General features: G+C 39.4%; 1 protein-coding gene across 8 annotated transcripts; it reads left to right on the plus strand.

The window, feature by feature from the left end:
* The first annotated feature begins 509 nt into the window (after positions 1–509).
* svilc (supervillin c) lies at positions 510–25,693 on the plus strand. 8 transcript variants are annotated; one of them, XM_008416941.2, is made up of 34 exons: positions 511–616; positions 4,279–4,357; positions 4,453–4,775; positions 6,374–6,529; positions 6,637–6,804; positions 8,488–8,519; positions 9,514–9,575; positions 10,273–10,418; positions 11,065–11,284; positions 11,733–12,196; positions 12,291–12,417; positions 13,744–13,785; positions 13,870–13,932; positions 14,690–14,764; positions 14,842–14,941; positions 15,021–15,089; positions 15,183–15,366; positions 16,544–16,710; positions 16,786–16,893; positions 16,971–17,107; positions 18,049–18,196; positions 18,298–18,443; positions 19,160–19,335; positions 20,479–20,623; positions 21,376–21,679; positions 21,770–21,921; positions 22,297–22,399; positions 22,475–22,682; positions 22,761–22,894; positions 22,973–23,128; positions 23,809–23,952; positions 24,055–24,167; positions 24,915–25,070; positions 25,231–25,693. In XM_008416941.2, exons 2-34 carry the CDS (start codon positions 4,331–4,333, stop codon positions 25,318–25,320), a joined length of 4,845 nt encoding a protein of 1,614 aa, XP_008415163.1. In that variant the 5' UTR covers positions 511–616; positions 4,279–4,330; the 3' UTR covers positions 25,321–25,693. The 8 variants fall into 8 exon arrangements, with proteins under 8 accessions (XP_017161932.1, XP_008415163.1, XP_008415166.1 ...); XM_008416944.2 differs by having other exon boundaries at positions 22,478–22,682; XM_008416943.2 differs by having other exon boundaries at positions 524–616; positions 4,301–4,357.

Below are 25,693 nucleotides of genomic sequence, written 5' to 3' on the forward strand. Positions count from 1 at the left end.
CAAGATACCATCTTGTGAAATAAATGCCTTATAAAAATAAGAAAAGTGGGCAAATTAAAAAAAGAAAAAGAATTAAACCTTAAAGATGCTTCTAAGTTGCATACTTGTTAAACAACAAATCGTTTATTACTGCAATGATGGATGTTGCGTGAAGAAGACTGCAATCATCTTTAGGAATTTAAATGGTATGAATACATTTTTATTCCTGTTTACATTTTTGAAATTTCATTGATAGTCATGTTCTCACTTCCTTTCTTGATTTACTGTCTGTAGTACTTTAGTTAACTTCCTTTGTTTTAAAAAAATTAAAACAAGCACAACATGTCATTATATAGATTAAAAAATATATTTAAAGATGTGGCGGTAAACTTTGAATGGTAGCTTTAAGAGTTTATGTAAATATCAGACCGGCTTAAAGGGAGAACCCGCAACATTGACGTCCGGTCCCGGTAGGGGCGTCCCAGGGTTCGCCCGTCTATTTATACCTTCTCCCCTTAATACGGAGAGCCACCCCCAGCTGCGACTGTGACTACATTTGGAGCGACTCACCGCGGGGAAGGATCAGTGGGGAGGGACCGCCGGCCGGCTGGAACAAGGCTTACGGCGCGCATTCAGTGTAAGTAAACGTTTCTTTTCAATTAGCACGAAGTAAAGTTTTATATCTAACTTTTTTTTGAGGACGCATTAAGAGTCCAGAACCAAGCAGCAGTTCGGAATGAACTTTGCAATTTTACCCTCAAGACAGTCGAGAGAAATGACCCACCTGTTGGTTTGACCTGCGGAAGTGTTCGACATTTTTATCTTGAGTAGCAAACAATGCGAAGCTGATGTTTACTAGCCTGCAACACAATTAAGGGTAAGAGCTTCTCAAAATTATTAGTACAAATAGCATATTTCACTCCTGTTTTTCTCCAAATTAATAAAGCTTAATTGAATATTTCATAAGTTTTGTGGTTTTCATACATTATGCAAATGAAATAATTAGGAAGGTATTGGAAATCTCACCATGTTGGAGAGTTAAACCTGAATATTTATCTCTACTTGATGCAGGAAGTTTTAAACATCATCCATAATGCAAAACCATTAATGCACTTAGTGGAGTGGAAGCAGATGGATCGTAAGGTGGAGAGACGGCTCTTCCTGTGTTTATAACAGTAAAGGGCCTATCTGTTAAATGTTAATCTTACCTATGGATAGTGTAATGCGTGTTTGTGGTATACAGGAATTTGTCCTTGAGTTACAGAGATCATTGGGAGCTTTGGTGCAGGAAACCCAGCAGGGTAGGTGTAATTGGTCAGAGGCTTATTCTTGGCCAGCCTTTTAATCTGGTCTGCTGCAGAAACCTTCTGATTCCCCTCTCACTTCAAATCATTTTAGGTTAACTTAGAATTATTATTGAATTATTCTAACAGGGTTGTAATAAAGGATAGTGTTTATTTTATTTTATTTTTTAAAAACTTTTGATAATTAGTTGAATATTTTGCTACTGTCGGTGTTCAGATCCCATTCTCTGCTGCTGGGCGTATTTCCAGCTTGTGTTGAAAGTGCTCCAGGATTAGAAGCCTGTGATCCCTGTTGAGCCTCGGCTGCATTCTCCTCTCTGCAGCTCACGTGACTGTTGCTCTCTGCAATCTCAATTCTTTGTTGTGTTTAGCCAAAGACGACCAAAGAGCACACATAATAACGATTTAAGGGAAAAAAAAAATAGATTTTAAAAATTGATTGAGGTCTTGTGTTAAGCACATGTTTACGTGTTGGCATGTGTTGATCTCTGCATCCACTCCTAAGCTTATGTTCCCAGTAGCATGGAGCCATCTTGATATCTTAACAAGCTTATTCTGCTTTTACTTTCAGATAGAAAACAGTTTATTGTTGTCGATGCACGTACAGTTGAAATCAGACATTTGCATAGAATATTTGTAATTGCGTACAAATAAATTAGTTTTAAACATATCTAAAACCAAAAGCATAATATTTGGATCAAATTGAAGATTTAAAACTGAGCCAAAACTAGACCTGCCTATAAATGGGACGGTCATTACTAGGGCTGTAGTGATGCAATAATCTCACGATGCGATACACGGTATTCTGCTCACGATACGATATATATTGCGATATTCAGCAAACGCTACAATTCAATACACTTTTGCGATTTTCTGAATGATTTTAGAGGGACAGAGTGATTTTGGTGACATTTTGTGACTGTTATAGAGTGGATTGAATTAATTTAACTGAAAACTGATTAAAAGCACCAACTACACAATACCTGGCTCTGGTTGGACATGGACACAGACTTAAAGTCGACAGCTGGACAAAATGAATCAAAGAAGTGGTGAGAAAACATGTTTCTTTTAATTGAAACGGTACAAACTGTGGAAGTGTGAAACTCAAGTGGAAGAAATTAGACTTCTGGGAGTCTCTATGGGCAACAGACTGGAGCGATCTCCTGATTGAACGCACTGTTACAGTTATGGGAAGTCAACTACGGTACTTGTCATGAAAAGATGTTATTTATTATCTTTAAAATTAAACATTTTAAGATTCCCTCATGATATGGTCCAGTGCTTCAGAAAAACATTTAATCAAACTACAATTAGTCCAAAACAGGGCAGCTCGTCTTCCTATCAGGATGCACAAATTACTTCCACATGCTTTGCTAAGCATATGGAGATAACAGCACTTGTATGTAGAAAGCCATAGCAGTAGTAAGCTTCCTTATTTCAGCTAATTTTTAACACCTTCGAACGCCTGCCAGTTGACTTTTTTTTTTTTTTCCTAAATTTAGTAGAAGTGCATTCTCTTATTTCCACTTTGGTCATAAAATCATCCACGATGTATATTAAAGCTTAACGGTTTTTCTTGCTGGGAAAGTTTAAAGCTTTAGATTGTAACATTGGGGCTCCTTTGAAGTAGGAGATCACATGTTTTTGTTCAGATGAGTCGGGTCCGACCACTTGTTGCAGACTCGGTGTTTAGTTAATCTGTATTCTTTTGCTTTTTTGCTGTATTTCAATCCACCAGCCTGTGAGCAGCAGATCAATCGATAAACTTAACATCTTTTAAAGTGGGACTTCTGCTGCCAGAACGTCCATTCAGCCTCACAGCAGATTCATCTGGTGCACAGCGTCTGTGACTCCTACCTCTTTGTTCTTCCTCCATTGTGCTTCCTGCTGTAGGAATGCTGACATCTACAGTTTAGTAAAGCACACAGACACACACACATACACACATGGAAACACACATTTATTTTTCTGCATACAGTGCTGTGCAAAAGTCTTGATCCACATCTCATTTGTTTACGTTACGAGAGACTTTCATGCTATCCCAACTGGTAACGATCAATAGATCTCCACACTTTTTGGGGATTTTGCAAAGTTTTTCCTTAAGTTTTATCACACTTTGTCAAAATGTTAGTTTTAAATATATTACATCAATGATATTTAAAAATAGATTTCAGGTTCAGGTTTCCCTTGTAGATTAAAGGGACTTTCCTTGCTTGTTTGTGTCCATGTTGCTTGGGAACATATTATTTCATACAGGATGTTGCACGTGTGCTTAACACATTTGAAAGCATATTTAATCAGACAAAGCATTTATTTATTTTAAATAACATCTTGTGTTTAAAGTGGTGATGCAGGTTGCTTAAGTTACTATTAGTTTTGCAGAAAAGATTAGCAAACTTTGCAGACTGTGTGCCATGAGGCTCGCACCCTGAGTGGAGCTGAGGTGTTGAATTTCAGTGCAAGAGGAGATTCTTGACTCGGCAGGCTGGTGCCGATCATCTTACATGGAGGAGAGAAGGAGGAAAAGAGGTGGAACTGGATCAGAAATATTATGCAAAAACTGCAACTCTTGTATGTTGCCATTTAATCATTTTGCACACAAATTTTTAATTGCCTCTTGCAGAGTAGGACTGTTCAAAAACAAACAGAAAATGTGAAGAACTATTGTTCTTCACATTTTCTGTGCAGTAGCTACTCCTGTAGATTTGTTGTAGAGCTGTTCTTCAGTTTGATTGAGAGAATTTTGTAATGAAATTTGTATTTATTTTCTATTTGCATGTGTTCTAAAGTATTGTAAGTAGTTAAAATGACTTCAACAAAATGATTAAAATATTCAAAACAAGACAACATGGAGAAAGCTGAAACATTTGGGAAAGTAAAACTTTGAAAGGTTGCATTTGTGTTTATCCAACTTTATTCTGATACCCCTTAATAAAATCCAGTATGTTTCTTGACCCTTTATTTTTGCCACTTTTCTTTTTTTTTTATCTTCCAGGAGAAACATCTCACTTCCAAAGGCACTGATGGTCTCCAAAACTTGATAACCGATGAGCAAAGCAAAAAAAAGTCTTCAGGTCGGATGGAATCTGAATGCTGCAAAAATTCACGCTCAAGCTGAAAAGCAGAAGGCAAATTTCCCGTCTACTTTTCCTTCCCCCATGCTCTGCAGTCATTTGAGAAACAGATAAACACCAGAATCAATCAGAGGGACATGGATGCATCAGAGAAGCTGGTTCTGGAGCCCAGAGCAGAGCGGATCGCCCGCTACAAGGCCGAGAGGAGGCGAGAGCTGGCCGAACGCTACGGAGACTTGGAGGAGCTTCCATCCAAGTGGGTGAGACGGGATGGAAAGGAGCTGAGCAACCCAGCGACCTCAGCACGTGGCGGGGACTTAGACTCAGACGGCCTCGGTGAAAGAGTGAACGGCAGAACCCGAGACGTTACAAATGGAGTCAAGGCCGACGGTCCTGCAGAGCCGAACTACCTGAGAAGGTGAGTCCCGTCTGGAAGACAGATGATTATTTCTAAAATTCATGGTTCTTATTCATATATAAAGTTTTACTATGAACACTTGAGATAGGGTTTGTCTCAATGTTTTTTTACTCCAAGTTTTCTCTGGGTCCAATTTTTGTCATTCATGTAGTTCACAAATTTTCTTTATGCTCTGAAGATCTTGTCATCTAGTTGGGCTAGAAATCCCTGGTCGATTTTAAAAGGTGCATTGTAATTATTAACCACAGCTATGATAGGATTTTTCATGGAAATTAAGATTTGTTACATTACTGAAAATGTCATTTTTGTATATTATTGTCTTAAAAGGGACGTATTATGCAAAACTTACATTCTACACAGTTTTGTGTTTCCATTTGGGTTTCTACTGCAAGTGTGAGCACTTAAAAAAAAAAAAGAACACCCAACTAGTTTTTGGCTGTAAGTTTGGGTTTTTTGTCGTCTGGAGAATTAGTTGTTTGAAAAACCTCCAAAAAGTAACGTCACAAATCAGCAGGAACTGCCCCGGAAGCCCAACCCGTTACCTAGCAACCCAAGCTAAGCTCCAGCACTTTTGGTCAGCTGGCTTTACCACTGTATAGGCAGTACAATGGCTGCTGGAAAAGACAAGTGTTTTGTTGTTGACTTACCATCCAGAAACAACTTGCTGCATTCTTGGATGTGCAGGAGACTCCACTTCTGCTTTTCAAAAGGATACGGTTGTAAAATTGCGCATCTGTTTGCAGCCAATTTCACGTGCGAATGTAAACATTGAGTTGGCGGTTGTGGCCAGCAGCAGCGTGTTTGGATTTAAAGTGACAAGAAACCCTCAAACTGCTGTTTCTGAAAGGAATGGAAGCATTAGAGGTCTCCGTTGGACATATTTTAAGGCGGTAGTGTCATTTAATTTCTATCCCAATCAAATAAAACTTGTTTCTCTCACACTAGCAACAATCAGAACAGTCTTGGTGGATTTGAGCTTTAAAGGAACTTAAAGAATTGCTGCAGCAGTGTATCATAGGAGACAAATCATTTGTAAATATTTAAACATTTATTATTATGTCATCAAGCTGCATGAGTTCTGTTTTGGTTTCGATAAGTTGATTTACGGCAACATTGTGTTTTTTAAAGGTATTTATGCCCATTAATGTTTCAGCATTTTGCCACTTGTCTATTGACTTTGACTAGACCATTGTAACTTTTGTGTCCTTAGACTTTTAACTTGGTGTTTGGTGTGTTAAACAAAATGTCAGTTTTGGCCTCATCTTCTTCCACATGTTGGCTAATATGTCGACAGATTCCTCCACCTCAATTGTTAATTTCTGCAAAAACCTTTTTAAAAAAAACCGCTCACTCTCTTCTTTGCTGACTTCCTCAGTTGCTTTTGTTGCTAATTAAAACTGACAGCTCCAAATCAGCAGGGGTTTTATAACCACTCTGATTTTTCTCTTGCTGCCTCTGTCCTGCCTTGACTCCTCATGTGATTTGAGAGGCTCTTCGTTTATACTTGAAGTTGCATCTTTCTCTGGAACACTTCAGCCCCTGATGGAAAACTGCAACTCTGAATTGTATTGCGTTTGCTGCATTTTCACTCACTTTAGCCAGAATTGCCAAGATTCTGCCAACGTCCCAAGTGAGGACGGGCTCCTTGTCCATCCAGGACCCGATACCCCGCAGCTCCACACTCTGGTGTCGGTGGGCCAGTTGAGGAGTTCCCTCCTCCAGCAGACAGAGGGCGGCGCAGGCCAGGAGAAACTGTAGGGTTGCCTTCATGTGCGTGATCCAAACCGTGTGACCTTCGTACGAGTGTTTACCGCCATCTTTGCTTTTCTTTTTCTGTTTTTTCTCTGTTTATGGAAACCAGTGGCCCCGATCCTGGCCAAATCACATCCTCTCTGGACCTGGCGGCTGGTTCTGAGGGAGGCCGGCGACGGGGCAGGCGCTACCTTCAGGGGTCAGCAGGGGGTCGCATAACCAGCGAGCGCTTCAGGACACAGCCAATCACAGCCAACGAGATGGAGGAGAGCACCGGGTAGGAGTTGTTTCTCATATTTAGTAGCAACTCTGGTAAAGTAAACCTTTAGATAAGTGAATCTTTTCCAAAAGCTCAATTTTATACTTTTAGAATTTAATTTGAGTTCAATCATGCAAGTGGGAAAAATGGAAATCTTACTATTAATACTCAAAATTCCTCTTTAACATTTTATAAAGTTAAAGCAAAATGGGGATCTTTAAGCTTTCATCTTTTTCCAGTCAAAATGTTCTTGTATTTTTTTTTTAAATGCATGCATTCTAGTGAGGTTGCAGTACTTATCCACAACCGTGTTGGCATATTGCATATTGCCATTCATTGGTTTTCTGGAGTGTTTTGGTTCAGATCATGGTTCCAGTTTTAACTAGGTCTGGACAATATAACTGAAAAACATATCACAGGTTTCATATCAGTCAATAATGATAATTATTGATCTGTTTCTTCTTTTAAATATCTGAAATATTACCAAATTGGTGACGTGACCTTTGCTGTTGTATCAAACTGTTCTTCTCATTTCCTCCCTTCCCACCTCACCGTTGTGTTTTATTCAGTTAGCATGAAACTGCTGCTCTGTAAGTTACTCAACAGGTTGTTGCTAGGCAACTAAAGACTGAGCGAGTTAGTTGAGGCCACCAAACCATCCTTGCTTTGCTAGTTGTGAGAGGTTGAGCAGCCAAAGCTTTTCCTTTGCCTACATCTCCCAGAATCCTGTGCGGTTCTACGTTAAAGTTCAGCAAAATTATTGAAAATTCTATTTTACATATATTCTATTAATTATTTATCGGAGTATGTATTGCTGTTGATTTATTGCCCAGCCCTGAGTTAAAGCTCTTCCAGCAGATATCAAGCTGTTGAGACAGAAAAGGTGTTTTTCCCAACACGTCTTTTAAACTGTCAGTTGTTATTGACGGAGTGGTTGCTATGGAGACGCGGCCACTCCAAGGAGCTGCACTTTGTTACTCTGCTGCTCTCCTGCTGTGTTGTTAGCTTTGGAGGTCTTTCTTTTTCTTTTTAGTCATTAATACTCAAACTGTAAAGATGTGCGACTTCAGGTGAGAAATTGTTTATTTGTAGCCAGCTGTACATGTTGTCTCTCCCATTTTGAAGAGTTGCTAAGAGAAAGAACCTCAGTGGTGTATAATATTTATACACTAACAGGAAGTCAGTGAGACTTTAATCAGCAGCTGTTTCTTATTAACTTGATGTTTTCCCAGACACTATATTCAAATGTACTGAAATTAAATTCAGTTTTAATTTATTTAATTACTTTCAGATGGGTGCTAACAAATAGGGAGGTTATAATCTTACTGTAAATGACTTTATTTTAAGCTATAAATTAACTGCTATTATTGAGATGTCACCCAATACTCAACTGTAACTATTAAGAAAACTTTGAGACGTTTTTCTTAGCTGAAAACATTTTTATTTGGTATTTCAATTTAAAAAGTAACCCTCCAGCTGAGGCTTTAGACAGAAACCTTTGGGTGGTTTGCATGAGTCTGTCCTTCATTCTGAGATCAACGGTGGCGTTTTATCAAGAATGCAAATGTTTCGCATTATCTTGATTCTCCAAATCTGCAAACAGAAGCACAAGGACATCCGCAGTACATTTAAAGCTGGATCTGTGTGAGAACACTCTGAGCTCTTCATATTTATATTTAACACCATGGTCTCCTCTTCCAGGCTCTTGGATGCAGATGAAAATGACAAGAAAGGTAAAACTTTTATCTTAGTACAAAGAAGGTTTAGTGACAGCAAAAATATTTTTTTCTTTGCATGCTCTGCAGGAAGCATGTTTTGTATTTGTTCATCCATCTTGCCCAGTTGTCTCTATAAATTCTTGTAACTGCCCGGGAAATAAACCAGGTTATATTTGGAGGCCCACTTTGTTTAATATGGTGAGAGATGATAGGTTTACGAGTGAGGAACAAAGTCACCTCTCCTCTTATTTGACCTCAACAGAAAAAGATTATAAGTCAACACAAGGTGGTTTTAATGGTTTGTACAACAGTAGGTGCCTCTTATTGCACTTACAGTTTACAGACACAATTATTTCTCACTGTATTTTGTCTAAACATGTATGAAAATAATGTTTTGTGACAAAACTATTCTAAGAATTTTATTTTTAAAGAAGTAAGGGGTAAATTATTGGTTGTTTGCTAAAGCTTTGAACAAATAAAAACCTAAAAATAAATTGGGTGTACATTTCTATTCAGTCTCAACCACCTTCATTTTTTGGAGCATGTCTCTTCTAACTTTGACATCTTGAAACTGAAATCTTTACAGAATAACTCGAGTTCAATCAGACTGGATGAAGATAATCTGCAAACTTCAGTTTTTGCCACTCTTTGATAGATCATCTAAAACATAGATAAGGTTTATCTAAATGTTGTTAATGGAACTTTAGTGCTAAGTTCAGGGTTGAGTCGGCTTCAAATGTTATTATTCGAAAGAATTATTGTATTAAATATTTCAACCATTTAAGAAATGAGAACTTATCTTAAAAAAGGTTATTTTAATACTGAAGAAACTGAGGTTGAAATACCTTCAGATGAAACATAAATAACCACAAAGTGGTAAAATGTTAGTAATTACACACATTTATCTCAAGAAGAATAACAATTAGTGGATCCATATTTGTTAATATTTAGTAATAATTTAAGTGTGTTGATTTGCAACATTTACATCTTTTCTTGTTTCTTCTTCCAGCGGATGTGAAAACAGACGACAGAGCCAAAATGAGCGTGGCTGCCAAGATGTCTCTGTTTAAAGTAAGTCTGTGCTCTGAAACAAGAACTTCATTGCAAATCTTGACCTGTTTATTTCCTCAAATAAGCTGCTAAAATGTGTCAAATACAGCAGAAATTAAATTTTTGTTCTGAACAATTTGAGACACATGGTTAAAGTATCACTGAACATGCAGAACATCCAGGTGGAAACGTGGACCAGGCTTGATGTTCCCGTTGCACTCAGAAGCTGAAACGTTACGGTTTTATTCCCAATGACTCAGGTGAAAATGTGCCAGACACTGTAGTGCCATTAACAGCCAGCAGCTGTGGTAAAATTAGCCTGCTGCGCTGCAGAGACGGGCAGTGAGGAAACTGAAGCCTGCAGGTCTCCGGTTACACCGTGACCTGTTGGAAGTAAGCTGCCAAGATGCTTTATCCACTAGTTACAGTGCTGCTTCGCCTGCCTTCTTTCATCAATACAGGAGAGTGAGGTGCTTTGAGTCATCTCTCAGTAATTTAAATGTACAAACTAGCTGTGACCCTCTCACTAATGCCCCTTTGAATGATTATACAAAAGTTTTCCATGTTTGGAATCACATATCAAAGAACGAATGAAGAATGCAAATTACAGTTTATAGCCTTCCTGCTAAATCCTTACATTTGGATCCACCTTTGCGGAAAGTTTCGGATAATTTGATACCTTGATGAGTTGATATTAATACATTTTTTGCGTCTTTAGGAACTGGAGAAGTCAGCTGCCTCCGACTCCTCAGGTCTGTTGAAGCCTCGCTCAGCCAGCAGCTTACATGAGCGGAGGACCCGACGTAACAAAGACCTCCGCTTTCTCACTCAGCCAATCACCTGCGAGGAAGTGGTTTCAATGAGGTGGGTAAAAATGAGCAAGATATAGGAGCTTGTTTTAAGTCAACAATTCCTTAATATTGATTCAATTGGCAGATTATTTCCCTTTTAACAAGACATTCTCAGTGAAAATAATCTGCCAGTGGAGCTAGTACTTTTTAAAAATCAGTATTAAGGAATTATTGACTTAAAACAAGCTACTATATCTTGCTGAAAAGTTACTTGTAAGTTAGTTTTGCTGTATTTAAAGTGTTTAAGATATTTGCACAGTAAACTAGACCAAAAATACTTGGTGAAATGTTGTGTTTTTGTAGTGTAGAACATCATGTATAAAATGTGTGTCAGATTTTCCCATTCTAAGAGGTAAAATGTCTTATTTTTCCGGCTACGTGAAAAAACTACAGATGCAATTCCAGCTCATGCAATCAATCAAAGGTTACTTGGATAAAATTAAGCTGCAGATCGTTTTAGCTCTACAGTTGAATCACCAGCTGCTGAATGGAGTGTGGTGGACTCACTAAAAATAAACAACACTGTATGCGATAAAGGCAGTGGAGGAACATGGTGTGCTCACCAATGTGTTCTCAGTATTTTATAGGTCATGAAAAAGAATAAATGTTCTGATGGTGCAGTTCTGCATGGTTGTAGCTTATTTTGTCGCATTATGCAGTGCTCCTCCTGCAGCAGTGGTCCCGTCTGGACAGTCTGAGTCAGTGGAGGTCGGAGATGAGAGCTGCAGGATGAGCATGAGGGAGAAGCTGGCCCTGTTCAACAGGCTGTCCGGACCTGGAAAGAACGGTTCCGGTCCCGCCGACGGACCACCAGAGAGGCGGAAACAGAAAGGAGCCCGGTACCGCACCCAGCCCATCACCGTGGACGAAGTCAGTCTGGTGAGGAGAAAATGAGTCAAAGTTTAGTTTTAATCCTGAATTAATGGGTTTCAACATTTACTTTCCGTTTGGGATCAATTAAATAGTTTTGAATTTGAATTTTGTAATTGAAAGTTTAACTCAGAAAAACCTCAATGATCTCTGTTACTTTTGAGTCAAGGTGGATCTCTTTTACTTGATATACATATAAAACCTTTTGGGCTTATTTTAAATATAATGGACACAGACAAAAAACAAAGGGAGAAAAGTGTGGAAAATGTTTAAAAGGAAAGAGTAAGTCTGCCTCTACACATCCAGAAAGAGAAAAAACAAAACCAGGAAAACCACAACACCAAACAACTTATGCAGATATTATAACACATTCGTATTTAGTGACAACCTATTGAGTGTGTACCTGAAAACACCTGTGTGTGTATTTATATCTGTTTTCTGTCCCGTTTGTCTTCAGCTTCAGAAAGGCCCCATTCAGTTTCCCGCCTTCAGTTTGTACCCAAATCTGAATGACAGACAGCAGGCCTCGTCTGTTAACCTGAAACCCAGCGAGGTGCCCCTCACACAACCAAAGTCCGAACTTTTAGAACCAGAACCAACGCAACGGGGCTTGCAGGATCACAACTCTGAGCCGTGCTTGAAGGGGATCCTGAAGAAGAGCCGCCCCGACGACTCTGAGGGGAGCGGGACCGACGGGCCGGAGCTGCCGCCGCTCAACCAGCAGAATGGTGAAGACTGCACAGATCTGGAGATGTTTGGGAGGACAGAAGGACCCGAGAAGCCGGAGCCACACAGAGACACATCAGTCAGAGTAGCTCCATGGAGGCAGAGAGCTCGAGACAGGAGGGAGACCCCGACACAACTCCCATCTGATCTGGATTCACAGATCACTTCCTCTGTGGGAAACAGCTCTGATGCTGGGTCTGTAGCATGAGCTCTCACTCCGTCATGGTTCTGAAAACATAGAGAACAACTTTTTTAATATTTGTTATTTTATTCTGTGTGATTTGTCCAGAACACAAGGTGAAGAGCAGAGTGTTGGGAGGCTTGAGGAAGAAGACAAACCCAAACAAAAAGCTTTCGTTTCCGTCGGAAATTGTTCACCGAATCCACAAGAAACAGCAGAATCACTGAGAGGAAAAGTAAGGAACAGACGTGCATTTATATCCCTGCAAACAATTAAAACTAATAAGTAATAACAAATAAATTAAAGACTTTTATTTATTTTCATTTCTAATCATTTACTGAAGGCACATTGAAAAGTATAGTGTTTGTTAAAAAAATATGTAGATTGAGGCACTTTATAAATACAGCATCCTACAAATGATTAATTGTTTCTCTCTCTTGTTACAGCCACTAACTTTGGTGTATTTTATAAAGATTTTGTATTTCTGAGCAGCTTCCCTGCCTGCTATACTTTTCTGATTTTATTTTTCTTTAATTAAAAGTTATTAATTGCCTTCCAGTTTACAACTTCAAACCCATTTTTGTTGGTCATTCACAAAAATAGTGTTTTTTCTTCTTCCAGCGGATGTGAAAACTTACAGAGAGTTTCCCTCTCTGTAAGTGTTTGCAAAAAAAAAAAAAAAAAACACAAGAAAAAAAGATGTAGTGTTATGGATATTTCTCAAAACACCATTATTTACCACATATAAAGCATTTAAGCTTAATGTACAACATGCATCTCTGGAAAAAATCAAGATACCACTTAAAATGATGAGTTTCTCTGATTTTAATCTCTATGGATATGTTTGAGTAAAATGAACATTGTTCTTTTATTCTATGAACATGTCTCCAAAGTTCCAAGGAGAAATTTAGTGTTTATTTGCAGAAAATGAGAAACGGTCAAAATCATGAAAAGATGCAGAGCTTTCAGACGTCAAATAATGCAAACAAAAAACAAGTTCATGTCCATTTAGAAACGGCAACACTAATGTTTTAACTCAGGAAGAGTTCAGAGGTCAGTATTTGGTGGAATAACCATGAGGGGTTCAGTCAGAGGTCTCTTAATTTTTTCCAGAGCCGCATGTTGCTTTCATTTCATTTGCATATTGTACTTGCTGTGTTAGAGGTTAGAGGGTTCGCTCGTTCAGCTGGCTTTAGATTTTGAGACTAGACCTGCGGTTTGATTGGACCTTTGGCCGTGTCACTGAAACACAATCTAGCATCTCTCAGCACAAGCACTCTGCATTTAGTATGTGCTTAATGTTTTGAGATCAGACTCATGTTACTGGGAAACGTATTCAGACCAGTTATGTGGTTTATAACAGTTGGTGGGAATGTGGAATGCAAACAGACATTTAATTATTTGGTAGTTAAATTTTACCCTCTTTATGACCTAAAGATCTCCTCTGCAGCAACACACCCATGTTACATGTAAATCTATTTATTGTGTTTGATTTCATTCCTCTTTTATTTTTATGATAATTTTTTACATAATTTTCCTCTCTTTTGTTTTTGTTTTGTAGGAGAAATCAGAAAGCCCTGTTCTTGAGACGCCTCAGTGCTGGGTAAAGCGAATCAAAGTCCCGTATCCTCATAAAATATAGTTTGAACCAAACATCTTTAGCCTTCTGCTGTTTCTTCTCTCCCAGGATCCTGTCTTTGCGTCTGTCTTTGCTATCAATACACCCCAATATATCATGTGTTTTAATCAGGTAACTGTGTGGCCTGCTGTATGGGACGTTAACTGCTGCATGTCATGATTTGGAGTGTTCAGGATGCAGTGATAAGTTTTTGAAAGCACATTCAGAGAAATGTGATTTCTGCAGTTAAAATGTGACATTTCACTCACTCTAACAGCCAAACTTTTACTCCATTTTTTGCACATTTTGCATGGTCCGTCTGCTCCTTTTCTGCACAGGATGCAACGTCCAACAAAACAAGCAACTTCTTTTTCGTGTTCTCTCGATTTCTTTGATTCAGTAAGAAACAGTAAATGATTCAAAAAAAAAAAAAAAAACTTAAAAGAGGAAGAGAGAAAAAGAACAGAAAATTTTCCCACCTCTGTAAAAAAAACTTCCTCTGTATTGCTGTTTTAGGAGAAGATGTTTCTTTGCGTGAAATTTGAGAATTAGTGGTTTGCTCACTTTTATTGCATGAGTTTGCCTCTTTGTCACCTAAGGTGCTATTTATTCATCCAGAATTGTGCCTCTTTAAGGGATTTGTTTAAGATCTTATTTCATCTCCATCGTTTCAGCTTTGCAGCTGGTTTGTAGTACTGCAAATACACTTTTTATGAACAGACTTACTTCGGTTTCAACACTGAAAACGAAAGCTTCCCTCTCTGTAAATACTACACCCTTCTTTTATTTTAAATGTTCGTTGAATAACTTTAAGACGATTGACCACAAATGTCTCTGGATGTCCATGTAATCATCTGTTTATTGTGTTTTCTTTTCTCTTCATCCTCAGACCGACATGTGCTTTGAGGCCCAGGAAGTCTCCTCTCCCACAAAGAGCCTGATCCAACCGCAGTGGAGACAGAAGGTGTTATATGCTGTATGTAACTTTTTCTATTTTCTGAATTTCTGTCTCTTCACATATGTGTTTATGTTTCTACGTAGAGTAAAGAAGCTGAGCCTGAGCTTCAGATGGAAGAAGCTGAAGAGAGGAAAACCGAGCAGCAGAGCAACAAGCAGGAAGCTGAGATGAACATCGAGAGAAGTGAGTTTTATTCCTCTGGATTTGATCTGGGTTGGTCTCTTTAATTTAACATTCCCGTGTTTGGAAACTTTGCGTCCAGGATCTCCTGCTGAAACGGACAGTTGTGAGATTTCCAACAGGAACATGGACCCCAGTGATGCTTCAAAAGGTCGGCGCTGCATCAGCTCTTCAAACACAGAGTTTTTAACTGAATGCTGAATTCTTTCCTTCACTCGTCTCTCTTTGTCTGCTGCTTCTCCAGAGACCGTCCTGCACATCGACCCTCCTCATGAAGAGACGCCTGCTGATGGTTTGAAGATATCGGACGGAGGTTTCTGCGGCAGCCTGCCGCCTCCTCCAGCTGGGGGCCCCACACCATGCGGCGATGTTGCTGCTACGGAGACGGATCAGGACCTCACTATCCTCTGCCAAAGCAGCACGCCCATGTGAGTTTTGGCGATTGCTCTACATTATGGTTTAAGTAGAAGAAAGGCGGGATTTATTTTTACCTGCTTCATTTTATTTTATATTCTGAAAAGTATAAAGAAGTTTGGGTGAGATCATTGGGTGTATTACGGATATGCTAACAAGTAATTAAATGCTTTTCATGTATTTTAATGAAATACCTTTAACAAGGCTAGATGAAAAGAAAATCTTGCCAATTTGTGCCAGTAAGATCCCTACTTTTTTTTTTTTTTAGATTTTTTCGTCAAACCTCTAATTTACTCTAGTTATCCAGCATTATTCACAGCAAAAAACACAAAACCTTCCCAAGTATTTGTCATATAATTTCTAGTGCATAAGCTTATTTTATTCCTTAATATTGATAAAATTACTAATTTAACTGGGAGATTATTTCACTTGTCTCTTTGGGAAAATGTCACGTTATAAGTGAAATAATCTGCCAGTTTTTTGATCAATATTAAGAAATTATTTACTTAAAACCAACTTCTATGTCTTGCTGAAAGTTACTTGTAAGTTAGTTTTGTTTTATTTCAAGTCTACAGTAATATTTACGCATGAAACTGGACCAAAAATTCTTGGTAAGATTTTGTGTTTTTGCAGCTTTGAGACTGGATTTGACTATTGGATCACAATTTAATGGTTAAAAAATTATTTGTAAATAATTGTGGGGACATTTGTGATCAGCTATTTATTTTATTTATGTTTATTATTTTTTTTATCAACTAGTGGTTTGGATGTTTTCCAGCCTACAAAATATTAAAGCTTTATGGGAGATTAAAACTATACCACAAATAGTCTTGTGGTTTTTTTTTTCAACTGTTATAATCTAAAGCTAAATTGTGATGTAAATTAAACTAAACACAGCATTTGCCTCTGAAAAGTGAAGAATTGGATACAAGCATGAAACACGAAGGAGTAAAACTAGTAAAATTATATTATTGATCCCTATGCACTGAACAATTTCCCTTTAATGAAGTCTGTATTAAAGATTTTGCAAATCTGTTTTTGCTGTGAGAGCGACATCTGCTGGTTACTTCTAGACATGTTCAGACAAATCAAGATAACTGGAGAACAACCAGTGTCACTTATTTAAGCAAAACTAACTGGTTATTTGGGTGAAAACTCTGAGGTTTTATTGTTGGTTGTATTTGTGTGCAGACTCAGCTCAGCGGTCACAGAGCACAGACGGGCGGTACGTCCGTCCCGTCGGACTCAGGGCTCCAGAAACCCGCTGAGGGCTCTGGCGGCCAGAGAGGACATCAGGCAGGACTACATGGGGGAAAGGGACAACAGTGCTGCAGAGGAGAGGGGCCAAGCAGAAAAAAGTGAGTTAATTTTCTTATTTATTGTCGTTTATTTCACTCAGCTGCTTCATGTCGTTTAATCCCGTCTGTCCACAGATTGTAAAAACTCTTCCTCACCAGATTCACATCCTGTCACATCCTCAGAGAGGGAGATGAGCAAGTCTTTCCCTCCGTTCAGCAACCTGATGCTTATTCACATCAAAGGTAATTATTTTAAATGTTTTAGTGATTTGTTTGCTTATTTTGCCGTCCATTTAACCGTCCTCGCTGGGCTTTGGCAGGGAAGCGGCAGGTCCAGGTACGTGTGGTCGAACCCTCGGTCCGATCGCTGAACAGCGGAGACTGCTTCCTGCTCGTCGATCCCGATCATTGCATCCTGTGGAGCGGAGAGTTTGCCAACAAGGAGGAGAGAGCCAAGGTACCCAGAGGACAAATTTGGAGCTGAAACAATCAGATTAATTGATTATTGAATCAACTAATTTAGTAATTGATTCATCATTAACTGGACTCTAAACAGAGCCAGTTGCTGAAAGAGCAACATAATCAGAGCAGTAAATAAACCAGAAATGTAAAAAAATATATGTACATTTTGCAAGTATTTTAGTTTTAGCTTCATTCAGTTCAAGTTCTGTGAAAAAATTAAATAAAATCTTCTATCAGGCACCTTTTGAGTCCAATTATTGATCAGTTACTGGTAGATGACAAATCAACAGATCAGTTTTACTTTGTATTGATGTTAGTCAAGCAGAAAGAGCAGAGGTTTTCACATGTTGATGTTTTTAGCTGCAGAAGCATCCTTTGCTCCTTTCACTAAAAGAATGTGTTTTAGGCAAAACATTTTTTTTAAATAATCAACTTATTTGATTATTTAATGTCTTTGTAGGCAGTTTGAGCGTCAAAAATAACATTTAAGTCAATTATTTCAGGTTATACTTTATTTAAAAAGTGATGGAATAACAGAAAACAACAATTATGATGAAATAGTAACTATTAAAACCATTTTGGGATTTTTTTTTTGTTTTCTTTCTCTTCTTCCCTCCAACTGTCTGAGGCCCCCACAGCGCCCCCTAGCAGCCTCCACTTTGAAAACCACTGGGTTAAACTATCATACTTTAAATTAGCCTCTAATTCATTTTATGGGGAAATTCAACAGAAATATAAACCATCCAAATTCTGAGACTATCTGCTATTATCTACTGGTACGTTTGCTCCTTGAAACTGTTCACGGCGTCTGAAGCGTTCAGTTTGTCGTCTGTGATCTAGGACTCTCAGGAAGTCCAGTTAGTGTTTTCTTTTCTTATTATTTTTGCAAGGCCTTCTCTGTTTTCTAGTGCAACTGCAAACTGTTTTTGTTTTCAGGCTCTTGAGCTGGCCGCCTTCATCCAGAGCCAAAGGGAGCTCGGCTGTCTCGCCTCCCAGGTTGTCCACCTGCAGGAAGGGCTGAACTCTGACGGCCCTGAAGCTGCAGACTTCTGGAGTCTTCTTGGAGGAAGAAAACAGTACAGAGGTTAGATTAGAATCTTACAGGTAGTTTTTAGCAGAAAACAAAAGCCACATATGTGGTGATTTGGTTATATTATGCAGGTATTTGCTCGTTCTCTCCCATAGGTGCTGGTGCTCCAGAGGAGGATGAGCTGTTTGAACAAGGCGTAGTGGAGTCCAACTGTGTGTACAGCCTAATGGAGGACAGACTGGTGCCTCATGAACAGGCCTGGGCCTCCATCCCCAGCACCGCCCTGCTGGACTCCTCTGAGGTCAGCGCCTCAGTAAACATCCATTGTCTATACTTTCATTTACATTTACTTGAGTTGCTTCTTGGGGGGGAAAAAAAACTTTTAGTGGTATTTTTACTGCACTGTACATTATACTTTTACTTGAGTAATATTATTATGAACCGTTGTGACTGGATACTCTATTCAGTGCAGAAAGAAGGAACATATTTTGATAAAAACATATGTGAAACACAGACACAAACATAAAGTTTATGTTAAAACGTACCAGTTTAATTCTAAGGTTATTTTATATCTGCTGAGCCTATTGGGTCATTTTGAGTTTAGAAAGATACAGTAAACAATATTTATTGTCATTGGAAGTACATACCCCTGTCCAAACATACACATTACCTACTATAAGTATTAATTTTATATAAAGTAAAAAAAAATTGTTAAAGTGTTTCTTCTACTTATTTATATTGTTTCTGAAATTTATTGTAATCTTTAAAAAATCTGAATTTGCACATACGATTTAAAAATATTAAATCTGATTTTATGATTGGTTACTCAGCAGTTGAGTAGCCATTTTTTTTTTTTTTTTTTTTTTTTTTTTTTTTTTACCAAATACGTTTTTGCTACTTTTTTTTTTTTTTTTTTTTAATCAGCTTTTCTGTTTTACATGAGTAAAAATATTTTGAGTACAATTTTTGTCTACTCTGCCCACCTCTGATCGTGACACGGCGCTCTGATGCTTCCAGGTCCTGGTGTTTGATTTTGGCAGCGAGGTGTATCTGTGGCATGGACGCGATGTTTCACCCAGCAGGAGGAGCGTTGCTCTCCAGCTGACTCACCAGGTGTGGGTTGGAGAGTACGACTACAGCAACTGTCGAGTCAACCCACTGGATCCCACTCAGTGCAACCCCAGCGTTCAGCCGTACGTCCAAACGTTGCGTATTATAAGCCACTGGCGGACATGCAGTCCTTCAGACTGCAATAATCTGTTCAATGATACTGAGAGGCACGCTGCAAAAACACTCAATTTTTCAAAGTATTTTTGTATAGTTTCTGTTGCAAATATGTCATTGCACTTGAAATAAGACGAAACTAACTTGCAAGTAAATTTTCGCGACGCTTGTTTTACGTCAATATTTCCTTAATGTTGATGAAAAAGTACAAATTCCACTAGCGCCGTTACCTAGCAACCACAGCTAAGCCCAGCCCGTTACCTAGCAACCCAGTTCAAGTTCCACTGGCAGATTCCTTTCACTTTTAACAATACATTATTGCCATGTCATATAAACAGCTCTGGAAAAAATAAACAGATCACTTAAAATGATCAGTTTCTCTGATTTTACTCTTTATAGGTTTAAGTTTGAGTAAAATGAACATTGTACTTTCATTCTATGAACTACTGAGAACATGTCTCCGAAATTCCAAGCAAAACTTTATGTATTTGCAGAAAATGAGAAATAGTCAAAATAAGGAAAAAGATGCAGAGCTTTCAGACCTCAAATAATGCAAATAAAACGAGTTCATATTCAATTAGAAACAATAGCACTAATGTTTTGATTCAGGAAGAGTTCAGAAATCAATATTTGGTGGAAAAACCAGGAGGTTTTCCATGGTGTTTAGTGCAGTACCTGGATAAAAATGAAGCACTTTTGTATGTATTTTGTATTGTGAATGAAACATGAAATGTTAAATATGATTCAATCTTAAAAACAAAGACCAGTGTTCATAAAAATATGGGGAGCAATAGTAATCTGGTTGCATTGGTATACACACCCCTTGTTTATACCAATGCAACATCATCTTCTGATTTAAATTCAGTCCTATTGGGGAACAAGTCATGCACAGAAACAATGGTGCAGTTTTAATATAAAAAAACTAGGAAAAAAAACATACTGGTTACAACCTCATTTTCAAACTGCTGACTTCAGCGTCCCCAGCCTTGCTGGGAGCTGTGTTATACATTTTGGGAATGGATTTTCTGCAAGTCAAGCCTGTTGGACTTCAGATTGAGATTGACTGCATTAATGTTCACGGTGGTGTTGTGGTGATGCGGTTTTGTGCTCAGGAGGGGAGAGGGCCGTCCCAGCTGGGCCCTGCTCGCCGTGGTTACCGAGAACAACGAGACGGCGCTGTTCAGGGAGAAGTTCCTGAGCCCGATGTGTGGAAGCGACGACACAGCGGAGGTCGCTTCAGAGGGGAATGCAATGCAGGTTAATCTCACAGTTCAGTGGTTTACTCTGATCTCACTCGTACTCTCTAATAAATCCTATACAGCCAAAATAGTATTCCCTCCCCTTTTTTTTTTTTTTGGTAATATGACTTTCTGCCTTATTTCAAAGGGACAGTATAATGTAAAACGTACTTTTTTGAGCTTTACATCATGTTAAAATGTTATTACCTCGTCAAAAACATGCTTAGTCTTGCCTTAATTTTTTCATTCATGTTTGAGAAATGGTTTAATCTCCATGGCAACCATTCAGCTGTGCAAAACGTCTGGGTGGACCTAGCCCTTCCTTCAAGGCTTCAGAGTTTCATAGCAGCCCTCCCCAGCAACTTCCCAGCTCCTTCAGACTAGCCAGCAGCAATTAGCAAATGCCTGGTTGAACTGCTGAGCTCATTATTGGAGCTACTTCTCAGTGTAACACTGGTAAAAATGTTGTTGAAGGGTTAATAGAGGAGCCATGTTGTGATGATTTCTTGAAGGTGGATTTTCAGAAAGAGCAGGAGTTTGTTAAAGAGACAGAGATCCAGTTTCAAGGTGTTAAATTACAAAGTAAAATTTCTTTTAAGCCATATTTGATATATACAGCATTTTTATAACAACTGAAGTTAACAATGTTCTTGATTGTGGTACAAAGAGGCTATAAACTAGCCTGTAATGCACATAATACTACCCATTTAAAATTAAACAATATTATAAATTAATGATTTGTAATATTAATTTTCATATTTAATTTTACAGTCCCTCCCTGTTGAACCACCATCATCAGACTTCCTGACTCCCTGCGACATTAAAGCTCTGGCGTCCGGCGGGCTGCTGGAAGGAGACGCCTCAGTCCGGACCGTTCTGTCCGGGGTTGATGTTCATCGAGGACGGGGTGTCATCACCCTGGAGAAAGGCCATGCGATGGAGCTGAGGACCGTTTCCGTGGATACCTGGCACGTCCAGGAGTTTGACGACAGTGAAATTCAAGTGGAGAGCACGGGGCAGCTTCACGAAGGAGATTCCTACGTGATCCGCTGGACGTACAGCATCACTGCGTTTGGTCAGTGACTACTGATGATGAAAAGTCGTGATAACAAACAAACATTATGATGTTTTATTTCACCGTAATGTTTCGTTTTGTTCATTGTAGACAACAGGAATAGCCAGGATGAGTGTGGGAATGTTTCCAAACCACAGGAGAACACGGCGTTCTTCCTGTGGCGAGGACGGCATTCCAGTGTCAGCGGACGGGACACGGCAGCTTTTCTATCCATCGGGATGAACAACCAGGAAGACTCACAAGTATGGATGACTTCCGCACTTTAAATGTCTAGAGTATGAACCTAAGAAGCTGTAGAAATCTGGTTCTGTAACTCAAAAGTAGAAACCAGGGTAAAGTCTTGGATAAATCCTAGAATCACCCAGTGCAGTCAAAATATCACAAGCCAATTAATGTTTGGGGGAGTTTATAGAGAAGGAAGAAAGTGTATGGTGTTGTAAATATGTAAGTACAGGTAGCTTCTCAAAATAGTGTCAGTGTTTGCAGTCTTCTTATTTAGCATACAAAATATTTACTCAAACCTTCACCACAGGATTGATTCTGCTCATTTTCAGCCACAAATGTATGAAATTATGTTTTATATTGTTTAATAATGCATTGTGCTTTGTTTCTTTTAGCTGGTTGTTCCTCAGGGTAAGGAACCCCCCTGTTTCCTGCAGCTTTTCCAGGGAGGTCTGGTCATTCACAAGGGAAAGCAAGAGGAACCCGCCTCCACCGCAGGTGGAGGAAAATCTGCTTCTGCTTTTTCCCCAGTTTCGTATTTTTTAACTGAAATAACATTTGTATTCCTCACAGCAGACTGGCGTCTGTTTTGCGTGCGAGGGGAGCTCCCAGAGGAGGCCTTACTGCTGGAGGGGGATTGCTGCTGTTCCAGCCTGAGGTCGAGGGGCTCCGTCGTCCTGCTGAACAGCCAGCAGGGGGTGCTGTATCTCTGGACCGGCTGTAAAGCCCACAGCAGCACCCGAGAAGTTAGTAAGAGGGCAGTGGAGCGTCTCACTGAAATGTAAAGCATGAGTCTAGTTTTCTGTCTGAGTGCAGCATTTGTTTCCAGCTTTCTGTTTTTGAGTTTGGTGTTTTTCAGGAGTCTGTCAGAACTGGGCCTCTGCAGAAGCAACCCTGTGACGGTGCATTTTGTAGAGGAAGGTTCAGAGCCCTCAGACTTCTGGGCCGCTTTGGGCCAGATGGACAGAAAGGCCTATGACTGCATGCTGCAAGGTGCAACATGATGAACATTTTAGTTTTTTAATCATTAAGACTACAGTAAGAGACCACATTTCTGTTCTCTTCTTGCAGATCCTGGAAAGTACAACTTCACTCCCCGCCTTTTCCATCTGAGTGCCTCTTCTGGCAGATTTGAAGCGGAGGAGCTCCGGAGTCCGATCCGGCTGCCAGGGGTCGTGATGGCGATGCCCTTTGTCCAGGAAAGCCTGTACTCTGTTCCTCAACCAGGTGAAAAAATATGGAAAGATTTCAAGCACATTAAGCTGTAAATAATTTAAAATATATAGAAATGATTCAAACTCTACATTTTTGTACGTCAAACATCCTATAGAAACATCAAGGGTAGATTCACACCAGGAAAATCCTTTGGTCCGACCCAAAAGCTGACTGTATTTTTCTCGTTTGGTGCAGTTTGCTTTCACATTTTTGCAAGTGGACTATAATTTGTGAACAACGCCACGCCAGTGACGTTCATCGCTCCCATTTGACAGAAATTACGGGGGCGGGACAAAACACAGACTCTGAAAAACAAACATGGAAGTCCAGTTTTCTCTGACCCACAATATGCTGGCAGCAGCATCTCTTGGCAAAAAGATTAGGCACAATTTCATCACAATCAGTACATGCAGTGGTAGCGTTAGCAACAATGAAGGGCTCATTTTTACCTTAATGCCCAGCAACAGTGGCTCATGAAGTCCAGTCAGACGTTTATGTCCTGTAGTTGTCTTGCATCGAGGCTGGTCTGTATTTACAGCTGAAGGGAACCGTACCAGAGTTGGTTTGGATGCGGAGCGAGATCACCTCAAAAAGTCCAGATCAGCCAAGGAAACAAACTGATCCATTTAAAGCGGACCAAATGTGTCTTTACTTCATGTTATCGTTTAATTTCCTCTGCTTTCTGTCATCAGCCTTATTCCTGCTTGACAACCGGTTAGAGGTCTACCTGTGGCAGAGAGGTCAGCCTGAGCAAACGGAGAGCTCTGCTGCAGCCTGGAGCCTCTGGCACAGCGAGAGAAAGTGTGCCATGCAGACGACTCTGCAGTACTGCAAAGGTCAGGGGAATTACTTTCATGGCTAATTGCCTTAGAAATGAAAGCGTTTGTGTGATGTTTTCTCTGTGTTTACTATCCTCTCATGCATCCACTCTGAACCAGAGATAAACCCGAGAAGGCCCCCACAGGCTTACCTCATCTTTGAGGGATCAGAGCCTCTCACCTTCACTAATGTCTTCCCCCGCTGGGAGAGGAACCATGGACCTCTCACACAGGTGTGCATGATTAGCATTTCCTTCCAGAAAGTAGGCTAGATGTTGTGTTGCATATTTATCAGAGCTTCTACACACTATGACCTCTGGGAGAAGTGACTCAACCGTTTCACATGTTTATGGAAACAAATTCTGCAGCTTTCTAGAGACCTGCTCCTCACCAATAACTGCTGTGAACAAAATCTCAGATGAAATTCTCCTCTTTCGTTCTTATGTAAAGGAATCAACCGTCAACTTGTTTTTGAAATATCTCCAGGTGCTTGCTAAGGTGTTAAATACAAACTTTAATGTATTTTGTTAGGATTTTAATGCAGGAGATGGACAGAAGGTAGAGAATAACTGTGAAGTGAAAGGAAAAAAGGTGAATGCTTTTCTCCTGAGACAGCCTCCAAACAGTTATCCCTCAATTCCTTTTTATTGTGCTTAAGGTGAAGTTTATGGCAGATAATGGGAAAACTAGCCGGGATAGACATCAGTGATTTGAAATGATTTGAGCAAAACATTTGCAAAGTTGTTCAGCAGCAAAATAACCAAAAGTGTTCAATGAAATGCAAAATTCCTTTATTCATTTAGTAAAACCTTTGTAATTTAGGATAAAAGGAACACATTGAAATAGAAGCAGAACTTTAGAACTAGTATAGTTTTTTTAATTTTAAATTAAACTGGCTTTTTWAAAAAAAAWAATTGCTCTGGTACAGACTCCATTTTGTCATCGCCCAGTGTCACTTTCTTCATGTCGATGTGAATTAGAGGGACTCGGGGGAAGTGAAGCTGACCTTGGTGCAGGACGCCCTGGCCCAGCTCATGAAGGCCCAGTACCCTGTGGAAGAGCTGCTGCGGAGCCCCTTACCTGCAGGCGTCGACCCGCAGCACCTGGAGGTCTACCTGTCTGACCAGGACTTCCAGGTAACCTGAAAACTACTGCAGTGGCATCTTTCAACCAGCAGAGTGCAGTGTTCACCTGAAATAAATGCCTCTTTTCTTATAGGAGAAACATAATCAACAGAACTTTATTAACATTTGTTGTTGATTTTATAAACTAACCTCTACATTGCTTCTATTTCAGGCTGTTTTGGAAATGAAGCGGGATGAATACGCCTCSCTTCCCAGCTGGAAGCAAACTGATCTGAAGAAAAGCAAAGGGTTGTTTTATTAGACAACCGGATCGAGTGAAAGGCGAGCGGCGATTCTGCACCTGGGACTTCTGCCTTTAATAAGAACGGAAGGTGAAGCTGGGATGGCGCCATTTTTATTGCACAAAAGACTGCTCCGAGCGTAATAAACAGAGAAAGAAAGATCACTTTATTTATGTCAAAATAATATGAGTGTGTGAACTTTTAACTGGAAAACGATTTTTCTAAAGTAACCACGTGGTTCCTATAGGACATTTTGTTTCTGTACAAGTTAGTGAAAAATAAAAATCAATGGCACTAAGCAAGAAACATCAAATGAAAATGGGGAAAACAAAGTATATATTTTAAAATGGATCGGTGCATGTCAATGCATATAAACATGGAAACGAAAAAAAA

The sequence above is a fragment of the Poecilia reticulata genome, linkage group LG8 (genome assembly GCF_000633615.1).
Source record: "Poecilia reticulata strain Guanapo linkage group LG8, Guppy_female_1.0+MT, whole genome shotgun sequence".
NCBI lineage: Eukaryota > Metazoa > Chordata > Actinopteri > Cyprinodontiformes > Poeciliidae > Poecilia > Poecilia reticulata.